This window comes from Lactuca sativa, chromosome 1 (assembly GCF_002870075.4).
Source record: "Lactuca sativa cultivar Salinas chromosome 1, Lsat_Salinas_v11, whole genome shotgun sequence".
NCBI classification, from domain to species: domain Eukaryota; kingdom Viridiplantae; phylum Streptophyta; class Magnoliopsida; order Asterales; family Asteraceae; genus Lactuca; species Lactuca sativa.
The window spans coordinates 94,720,613-94,731,841 of NC_056623.2; the positions used below are offsets into that span (position 1 = coordinate 94,720,613).

The following is an 11,229-nucleotide window of genomic DNA, read 5'->3' on the forward strand; positions in this document are numbered from 1 at the left end:
ATGTTTCTTTGTTATTAAGCTTTCTGATTTGTTATCTTAGTGATAGGATATGCTTTGTATTATGTATATCTTTTATGTAAGATAGTTACTCAAATTCCTGATATGTAGGGATTTGAATCTAGAATAATCTCATACCTAATATATAAGTTACACTAGGTATCAATGTAAAAACGCTTGGTGCATTCTCTTTGTATGAGAGATTTCTTTAATCAAAATTGGTTTTTGATTATCTTTGTCTTTTGTTCTTTGCATTGCTTGATATTAAATGTTCCATTAGATCTTTGCTTAAAAGGGCCATAGACAGAAATGTGGAAAACATGTATCGGTAGAGACGGTGGTCGGCTAAATCGGGCATTGTTGAGATGTGAATATATGATTATGATTTTATGCAATTTACAATATCCAAAATAAATGTAAACATCTTATGAATATTTTGAAAGATGGATAATATAAAAGCAAAAGCATAAAAGCTCCATGTAAAACTGGATGTAAATTTTTGAAAGTGGTATGATATCAAAGCAAAAAACAAAAAATAAAAAAAGGTTTAAAAATAAAAAGTAAAACTAGTTAATATATTAGAGGAATTTTCAATTTTCTATTTAAAAATTGAAGCTTCACTGTCTTTTTCTTTCAGATAAGTCATTGATATTTATGAATGTTTTCATACAAATCATTTTGGGTTTTTGGTACTGTTGCACAACAATGTTTTGTGAATTTACATATTTAGTCATTCAAGTATTTTTTTGTACTCAATTAGTTCTTAAGGTTAGGAAATACCGACTAATTAAGGGTTTTAGGGAAATTATATCCGGTTTACGGGTGACATGTTGACATGGCTTCACATATTTGGGTTTGTTTTTAGCAATGTAGCACAACAAAGTTTGGCGAATTTACACATTTAGTCACTCAAGTAACCGATTGTTCCTGTATCAAGTCATATAATGGTGTAATTGATAGGTAAAATTCAACTTTAGTGGTCTATTAGATACAAAAAATAATTGAGTGACTAAATGTGTAATTCGTCAAACTTTATTGTACTACAGTGCTAAAAACTCAATCATTTTTGACCTTCGGAAATCTTTGGGAAAGTTTCTATATTTTGTATTCATTAACTATTAAATTATTATTTTATTTTTTTAAACAAAAAATTTAAAGAAAACTTGCAATTGTTTATAAATTTTGGATTTTATCCGGGATAAAGTCTTCAACCAATATAAAAATCTTCAATATATATATATATATATATATATATATATATATATATATATATATATATATATATATATATATATATATATATATATATATGGGGGGCTTAGAGGGGGGCAAAGTGGGTAGCTGCACAGGGTCCAATTTTTTTCATTATATATTTTTATGTTAAAATACAAAATTATAATAAAGATAAGGGCCATTTTTTTCTTGTTCATCCTGGGCCCTTAAGAATATTTTATTTTTTAGGACCGGCTATATATATATATATATATATATATATATATATATATATATATAAAAAAAAATGCTCATTAACGATAAAGTCATCATTTTATTTTTTTTAACAGAAAAAAAATGTTATTATTTACACATTTGTGATATTATCTTTGATCAGCCAATAGGGACCTTGCTAAGGGGTGTTTGTGATTGATTGTTGAAGTCTAAAAGTTCTTTTGGGCAAAAGTGGTTATTGATATATGATGGTGGCAAAAATAGTTTTAAAAAATAATGTTTTGATTAGCTTTTGTGGTGTCGAAAGCTAATAAGTCAATAAGTTAAAAAAATGTTTTGTTTAAAAAAAAAATTAAAGTCATTAGGTTAAAAAGCCAAAATGAGTTTCAAAAAGTCAAGTTTTACATGTTTTTTAAAATCTAATTTTTGAAGATAATGAAAAAACTAATTTGAAAAGTTTTTTGAGTTTGTGAAACAGTTTTTTTTTCACTTAGCCCATCTGTTATGCTTGTCACGAAGAACGGAACCACGAAGACCTTCACGAACCATGGAACTGTGTTGGTGTACTGGAGACGACAACGAACGGAGAGAGAGGGAGAAGAAAAAGGATGGCTGAGAGAGGCAACGGCCGTGGTCTTCCGTCCTCCCCACCACGAACCACCACGACCACGAACGTCTAGGGTGGTGTGCACGGACAACGCTCGTGGCCACGTAAACCACGAGCCCCTTCGTTGTCGGTATACCAGACAGCCTTAGGGTCGTTTGAGTTGATTTCTAACAGGGTCTAAGTCTAGGACATTGTCCGCAATCCCAAATCAATATGTTTGTTTTCGTCTGCACCCTTAGACTATATGGCAAATTGGGGTGTCTTTTTAGCAACCCCTTGTTTTCCGTCTGCACCCTTAGACTCGGTTCCTTATTTTTTGGAAGACTCATTCCCCTTTGTCTTCCCTTTACAATTTTTTCTTCATTTTGCATCTTATTAGCCCTTCCCTTGGATTTCTTCCTCAATCCACATGTTTGGTGTTCTATTTTACTTCTAACCCAATCCAAACATCTAATCCAGTTAGCTAAAACGACTACTTATTGTTTTTTTTTTTTGGGAAATCTTTGGAAAAGTCTCAATATTTTACCATAATTTATGAAAAAGTCCTAAACTTAAATTTGTTTATGAAAAAGTCCTAATTACCAGTAAAAATGACGATTTAGCCCTATTTCCCCGCTACTTAACCGGTTTTAAAAAAGTCTCATTATTTTATCATAATTTACGAATAAGTCTCAAATTATTGTAAAATAATAGAACTTTAATGAAAATAATGGGACTTAAAGTTTCCGGGTAAGTAATGAAACCGGTAAACCGAGAAAATATGGTCAACTCATCATTTTTACCGGTTTTTGGAACCTTTTCCTAAACCAATTTTAGTTTGGGACTTTTTTATAAATTAAAGTAAAATATTGAGACTTTTCGAAAGATTTCCTTTTTTTAAAGCAAAAATTTAATGATTTGTTTTGGAAAGCAATCACTAACACAAGATAGAGGATATTAAATTTCTCAAAACACAATCACAAATACAATAGAGTTTTTTTATTTAAAAAAAAAAAAAAAGTTTTTAAGTATATGGTTTCTCCCCATGACAATTTTAATTTTGTTTACGCCTAAAGTTGATCAAATTTTTTTCATTTTGTCTTTTGCAACAAAAAGTGGTTGATTATGAAATCAAGTTTGCTGCATAAACCTTGTGTACAAATCATTTATTTTTCTAAATTTTTTATCATGTTCTTAAGCTTTTATCAAATTATATCGGTTGTCCCTAGTAACCAAACATTAAATGTATTCTAAACCACTAGAAAATAAAAACTTAAAACTTTGAACATTAACAAACAAAAAACCTTAATTTGTCCAAAATATGAGACCAATTTAAACTCAATAGAAGTTACTTTCAAAAACATCTAAATTTTCACTATATTAGTTTGCACAGGTAAATTGGCATTCAGAAAATAAAAAAACGTCATATATTTGTCATTACAAAAATGTGTGATTTAAACAATAGCATTAGCAGCACTTGCAATCCTTGGCCATAAATCAGCACACTCTTTCCCAATTGGTCCAGTAATGGCAGAACCTTTCATTTCTCCTTTAGGATTCACAATAACACCAGCATTATCTGTTCAACAACAAACAAAGATTTTAGAAATGATAGTGTGATTAAACTTTTAAACTACAAATATTTCATTGACAATGCATTCAAATTCAAATGTAGAGACCAGATGTAGCAGATGTGAGCAACAAAAAGTATCACAACATCTGTAACGATTGGTCACAAATTGATTTCCCAGACGTGTAACAGTATCAAACAATCAAGATGAAAAGATACTTGACTAGTCTGGTTAAAAGAATCAAAACAGAATTCGAAAAAAAAAATTAGGGTTTATGTAGAGCCTAAATGGAGCAAATGTGGGCATGAATAGCAACATCTGTAACGATAGGATCAATTCATCTTCCAAACAAGTAACTGTATCAACAGTAGAAAAATCTAATTGATACATGACTTATGTTTGGTAAAATTCATATAAAAGAATAGAGTTTATGTAGAGTCTAAATGGAACAAATGTGAGCATGGATAGCAACACGTCTGTAACGATAGGTTCGATTTTTATTCCAAACAAGTAACTGTATCAACCATGGAATTGAAGTAGATACATGACTAAGTCTGGTAATGATAAGATAATCAACAATTAGAGAGAATATTAATTATCACCTTCGAAGTACATGAAGACGCCATCCTTTCGACGCCATGGTTTGCGTTGTCTGACGATAACAGCAGGCATAACTTTCTTACGAAGATCGGGCTTTCCTTTCTTAACTGTAGCCATTACCATATCTCCGACACATGCCGATGGTAATCTGTTCAATCGGCCCTTGATGCCTTTGACGGAAATGATGTAGAGATTTTTAGCTCCGGTGTTATCCGCACAGTTCACCGTCGCTGCCACCGGAAGACCGAGTGACATACGGAACTTGTTCCCCGCCGATCCTCCTCGTCCTATACACAGTAAAAGTAAAAGAAACGGGAAACATTGAGAAGAAATTCGAGAAAAAAAAATCAGTGAGCGAATTGAATACTCGATTGAAGAACAGCAATGAATCATAGAGAATGCATACCTCGCTTCGACATCTTTGATGTCAGAGAGCATGTTAGGGTTGAGAGATTGTAGTGTATACTTATAGGTTATAGCATTTCGTTAATCTAGGGTTTGTAATTCAAATTTGGGCTCTTCTTAAAATGGGCTTGATAAAAGTTGGAACACTTTGAGTTTGCAGTTTGGACCTTTAGATATGTACGACACAAACTATAGACAACACCAACTGCCCAGTCGCCACCGGTAAGGGTGTTCTTTTCCTTTAGATGAAACTGTAAAAATGGTCCTTGAGGTATATTGTTATGGTCCAAAGGTTTGAAAAGTTATAAATTTGGTAATTTTCAACAAGTTTTATTGTGGTTTTGGTTCCTCGTCTGTTAAGTTTAACTAGTTTGCTGTAAACTTTTTAAAAATGACAATTTTACCCTTATGGATCATTTTTACAGTTTTGTCTTTTACTATACTATACGGACCATTTTTGCATACACTCTTTTTTATTTTATTGAAGTATTATATATTAATAAATTTTATTTTTAATATATAATATTATATATTAATAAATATTGTTTTTTGGATTATTAATTTATTTTAGTTGATTTTTTTAACTTTTTTTTGTTAGAGTAATTTTTTTATTGAGTTATTATATATCAATACATATAGTTTTTAATATATAATATTTATATCATAACAAATATTATATTATTGGATTATTAATTTCTTTTAATTAATATTTTTAATTCTTTTTTTAAAACTATTTTTTATTGGATTATTAATTTTAATTTATTATTTTCTTCATATACTAAATATTGTTTTATTGGATTATTAATTTATTTTAAATAATTCTTTTTTAAAAAAAACTTTGTTGAAATAATTCTTTTTTATTGAAGTATTATATATCAATACATATAGTTTTTAATATATAATATTTATATCAAAATAAATATTATATTATTGGATTATTATTTTCTTTTAGTTAATTTTTGTAATTTCTTATTTTTAAACTATTTTTTATTGGATTATTACTTTTAATTTATTATTTTCTTCCTACACTAAATATTATTTTATTGGATTATTAATTTGTTTTTAATTTATAATAAAAGTTATTGTTAATTTTATTGGTTCCACAACAAAGTCGCGAGATACGCAAAATCGTCGTCTCTCATCATCAAAATCGTTAGGATTACTGTCAAACACCTTCATTTCATGTAGCCTATAATGAGAAACCATAAGGAAAATACCACCACCATCACTCGGTCACCACCACCACTTATAATTGTTATAGGGGTTTGTTGTGCATTATGTGGGATATTGTGAGAACAAAGATATGATGCGCATGGAAAAGGTTCAAAAACTCAAACTTTGAGTTAATGCTTAGGATCAATGTCTGCTTCTGATTAAGTGTTATTGTCAAGTCTAGCAAAACCAATCGAGAGTGAATAGAGAAATCAACAAAGTACTTCAAGTATTAAATAAGGAACTATGAGTATAATCAAGGTAAAGACAATAAATGAACAAGTAGAATGTTTGAAAGAGTTTGATTTGAGAGAAAAGTGAAAGTGAAATAAATTCGAATATAACTATCTTTGGAGCAACAAACCGTCACTTATTCTTGTCATTAAACACTCCTTATATAGCAAAAGGAGATACAACTTACATACCGAAATGCATATAAATGATTGGATAAACAATTTACTTTTGACGCTCTGATTATCCCAATTAACAAAAATACTAAGTCTTATGTAAGGTTACATCACGTAAAAGACAAGAATAGTTAATGCACAGACGGATATACTATCTCGGAACATCTCTTCATCTCGTACCACGAACTCCACTCTAGACTTCAACCACCATTTCGTACCCTAACCATTTCTGATATAAGCCTGACTTTGGAACAACGGAAGTTAGAGATTGCTAGACGTTCACTTTCAGGTTCCAACAGATATGAAGGATTTCAGTGGATTATGAATAGGTTGTCGTAGGTGGCTACTAACAACGCTGGGTGGAACAGGATAGGGTATCTATTAAACCTCTGATGAAGGTTTGTGGAGGTGATCCTGCCAACTTTTTGACGATCATAAGCGATACTTTTACGTATTTCGGCGACTTTATGGTAAAAGTAATAAAATTAAAAAGAATTAATAGTATACATTAAAAATAAAATAATAATCCAATAAGATAATATTTATTATATTAAAAAAATAATAAGTTAAAAGTAATAATTCAATAAATTAACAATTCAAAAAACAAAAAAGAAATTACAAAAATAAATAATCCAATAAAGTATTATTTATTATGATATAAATATTATATATTAAAAATAATATTTATTGATATATAATAACCTAATAAAAAAGAATTGCTCCAAAAAAAATTATAAAAAGAATCAACTAAAAGAAATTAATAATACAATAAAATAATGTTTTGTACTATATAATAATCCCATAACATAATATTTATTATGATATAAATATTATATATTAAAAACTATATGTATCGATATATAATAATTCAATAAAAAAATTTATTTAGACAAAAAAAATTAAATAGAATTAACTAAAATAAATTAATAATCCAATAAAACAATAATTAATATATGAAGAAAATAATAAATTAAAAGTAATAATCCAATAAAAAATAATTAAAAAAATGAATTACAAAAATTAACTAAAAAATTAATAATCCAATAATATAATATTTATTATGATATAAATATTATATATTAAAAACTATATGTATTGATATATAATAACTTAATAAATAAAATCATTCCAACAAAAAGAAATTAAAAAAAAACTAAAAAAATTTAATAATCCAATAAAACAATATTTATTAATATATAATATTATATATTAAAAATAATATCTATTAATATATAATATTTTAATAAAAAAAAAAAGAATGTATGCAAAAATGGTCCTTATAGTATGGTAAAAGACAAAACTGCAAAAATGGTCTTTGGAGGTAAAATTGTCATTTTAAGGAAGTTAACTGTCAACCAGTTAAACTTAACGAATGAGAGACTAAAACCACAACAAAACTTGTTGAAAATGACCAAATCTGTAACTTTTTAAACTTTTGGACCGTAACCACATAAAATGAGAAACCACAGGGACCATTTTTGCAGTTTTGTCAAAAAATTTAATAATCCAATAATATATTATTTATTATGATATAAATGTTATATATTAAAAACTATTGTATTGATATATAATAATTCAATAAAAAAGAATTATTCCAACAAAAAAAATTAAAAAAAATCAACTAAAAAAATTAATAATCCAATAAAACAATATTTATTAATATATAATATTATATATGAAAAATAATATCTATTAATATATAATACTTCAATAAAATAAAAAAGAATGTATGCAAAAATGGTCCTTATAGTATGGTAAAAGACAAAACTACGAAAATGGTCCATGGGGGTAAAATTGTCATTTTAAGGAAGTTAACTGCCAACCAATTAAACTTAACATATGAGGGACCAAAACCACAACAAAACTTGTTGAAAAGGACCAAATCTGCAACTTTTCAAACATTTGAACTGTAACCACATGAAATGAGAAACCACATGGACAATTTTTGCAGTTTTGTCTTTCCCTTATTAGATTTTTTTGAAAGTTTTTGTTTTTAGGAAATCTAGTAATCTAACCATTTTTCAATGGTATTTAAAAAATAATAATTTTTTTGAAAAGTGACTGTAAGGTCCTAAACGTGTTATTCTTGATCCGTTTTATGGAAATGATAACGCCATAGGATCCGACCCGATTTTGTGTTCCCCCCCCCCCCCTATAAATACATTTTTCAAGTTCATTTCGACGTCACTGCTCAAACCTATATTTTGGAGACCATTTCGAACTGCTACAACCTACATTTCGAATATTCTTTCGATCCTAGTAATTCTCAAATGTCTTCTTCTAACGGTGAAGAGTATCCGTTTTTATATGTAACTTTATAATTATATGTCTTTACTGCAAGTTGTATGTTAACACATATATAATTTATGCAATTATATATGTTTTATTTGTCGTTATGTTGTTTTTAGTGGTTTAAAGGCAATTACATGATTACATTTATTTATATATGTATGTTACATCGAAAAATCATCCACACCCTCGAGAAAGGTCGGTATCGGAGCTTTGCACAACTTCTATCTAAAAGTCTAAAATGTCGTCTGCTGCTTAGGCCCCCACATAAAAGTGACATTCTTCTTTGTCAACCGGGTCACATGAATTGCAATCTTGGAGAAATCCTAAATGAATCTCCAATAATACCCTGCTAAACCCAAGAAGCTTTGAATCTCAGATAGATACCTTAGGACTTCCCACTGCATCACGACCTTGATCTTGTATGGATCGACCAAGATACCATTATGGTTGACAAGGTGACCCAAGAACTGCACCTCGCGCAACCAAAATTCACATTTTGAGAACTTTACATATAGTCTCTCCCTCCTTAAAGGCTCGAGAACCTTTCTCATATGCTCCTCATGTTGCCTTCTGGTCTTGGAATAAACCAAGATATCATTAATAAACATAATCACCGATCGATATAGCATCGGCCTGCAAACCTGGTTCATGAAGTCCATGAATGTTGTCGGGGTGTTGGTGAGCCCAAAAGGCATCACCACACACTCACAATGCCCATAGAGAGTCCTAAAGGTCGTCTTCTTAACATCGTCTCTGACCCTCATATAATGATAACCCGAAGATGGTGAGCCCAAAAGGCATCACCTCTTTCAGATGCTTTTGATGGCGTTTTGATGAAGTTTGAAGATCAAGAAAGTTCTTTTGGTTGCAAGGAATGTTTTTTCAAGTTTGGATCCATAAAATTCACTTCAATTATGGAGTATTATGAGTATAAAGTTCATATCTTTCTCTTTAGTTCTTTAGATCTTGTCATTTGTAGGTTTTGAGACTTTTGGTCCATTTTATGGGTGATCTTTGGATTTGAGTGGACTCCAACATCTTTTGATCAGTTTGGAATGCTTCTTGGATCTCATGGACCAGGAAAGTTATGATCTTTTGCCTTCCCTTTAATCCAGACAAATTATCTTGGTCCTTTACATCACTTTGGTGTATTAGAGTTTAGATATTGAATGTTTGTGGCATTATTATGGATAAAGTTGGAAACTTTGTCCATCTAAACATCATTTTCTCAAATTTTATCCATTTAAACATCATTTTTATTCAGATCCGAAGGTTGTATAATTCACAAAGGAATCGTGCCTTTCATTGATCAATAATGGGATTAAATACCCACTGTACAGAAAAATTACAAGAGGAAATTAGGGAAGATCTAGGCTAAATAAGTAAGGAATAATTTACATTAATTACACAATTAATATAAAATCAGAAATATACAGAGGGTGTATATGTCGGTTAATACTCCCCTGCAGTCGAATGGTGGGTTGGCCGAATAGAGAGACTGGAACGGAAACGGGTGAATAGTTGATGAGGTAATCCTTTGGTAAATATACCGACTTATTGGTAATTGGCAGGAACATGAAGAACACGAAGGGAACCCATGCGAACTTTTTCTCGAACGAAGTGGATGTCGATCTCGATATGCTTCGTGCGTTGATGTTGAACCGGGTTTTAAGTAAGATATACGGCGGAAATGTTGTCACAATATATGATTGTGGCTTGGCGCAGTGGAAGATGTAGCTCGAGGAGTAGGTTGCGGAGCCATGTAGTTTCAGCTGCAGCATTGGCAACTCCTTTGTATTCAGCTTCAGCACTGGATCGGGAGATAGTCGGTTGTCGTTTGGAGGACCATGAAACGAGGTTATTCCCGAGAAATACGCAGTAGCCGGACGTGGATCGGCGAGAGTCGGGACACCCCCCCCCCCAATCTGCATCAGAGTAGGCTGTGAGTTTTGTAGATTTGGAGGGAGAAATATGAAGTCCATGATGACGAGTGCCTTGGAGGTATCGTAGTATACGTTTCAGAAAGTTGAAGTGTGGATCGCGAGGGGCGTGCATAAAGAGGCATACTTGTTGAACAACATAAGCAATGTCGTCCCTTGAAGCTTATTGCCGACGTCTCAAATACCTGTCAAGCCAACTGAATGACGTCGATTGCCCTGTAAACGAGAAACGTTTGGTCCTTCAACTTGTCCGTGGGCTGCCATCAGAATTTGATACAGTCGGCGCCTACATCAATCAAACCCTACCTCCATGGGATACCGCATGCTCCATGCTTCAACTTGAAATTCAGCGACAGCGTGCTCGAGATTCACACTCATCCACAGAAATCGTTGCTACTGTTGAACACGACCCACCAGCAAACTCAAATTTCCGACGGGGCAAATCTGGAAACAAAGTCCGCCCTCACCAGCAGCGCAACACCAATCGTCGCGCACCAGCATCTGCATCTCCTTCTCGACCTAATTATCCATCTTCTGGGCGGCAACCACAAACCCAATTGAATAAGCGACGAGGTTTTGTGTCCAATCAAACACGCCCTACATGGGCTGGCTACCCACCATCATACTGGACCCAACCCCTATTGGGCTTCTCCACCGCTGTGTCCATATCTCACTCAAGCTGGATGGGCCTCTCCCTGACCTACCTCTTTTACCCAGCAACAACCAAGACAAACAAAAGCTCAAGCCAATCTCATAGAGGTAAACCCACTTGA

General features: G+C 31.5%; 2 protein-coding genes across 2 annotated transcripts; one reads left to right on the top strand and one right to left on the bottom strand.

Annotated features, from left to right (window-relative positions):
• Positions 1 to 3,377: 3,377 nt before the first annotated feature.
• On the bottom strand, positions 3,378 to 4,762 carry LOC111885938 (60S ribosomal protein L23). Its single transcript, XM_023882179.3, has 3 exons — positions 4,607 to 4,762; positions 4,203 to 4,487; positions 3,378 to 3,608 (listed from the first exon to the last, which is right to left on the bottom strand). The coding sequence occupies exons 1-3, from the start codon at positions 4,617 to 4,619 to the stop codon at positions 3,484 to 3,486; spliced, it is 423 nt and encodes a 140-aa protein (XP_023737947.1). The 5' UTR covers positions 4,620 to 4,762; the 3' UTR covers positions 3,378 to 3,483.
• A 5,840-nt stretch (positions 4,763 to 10,602) lies between these two features.
• LOC111885947 (uncharacterized) lies at positions 10,603 to 11,229 on the top strand. The gene has a single exon (XM_023882189.1). The coding sequence runs from the start codon at positions 10,603 to 10,605 to the stop codon at positions 11,227 to 11,229; it is 627 nt and encodes a 208-aa protein (XP_023737957.1).

What these genes read in the sequence shown, in the direction of transcription:
- LOC111885938 (XM_023882179.3), bottom strand. An exon ending in CGTCTTCATGTACTTCGAAG is followed by an intron (nt 3,609 to 4,202) that starts GTGATAATTAAT and finishes GTTGTTGAACAG; the next exon opens with ATAATGCTGGTGTTATTGTG.
- LOC111885947 (XM_023882189.1), top strand. Translation starts at nt 10,603, where the DNA reads ATGTCGTCCCTTGAAGCTTATTGCCGACGTCTCAAATACCTGTCAAGC.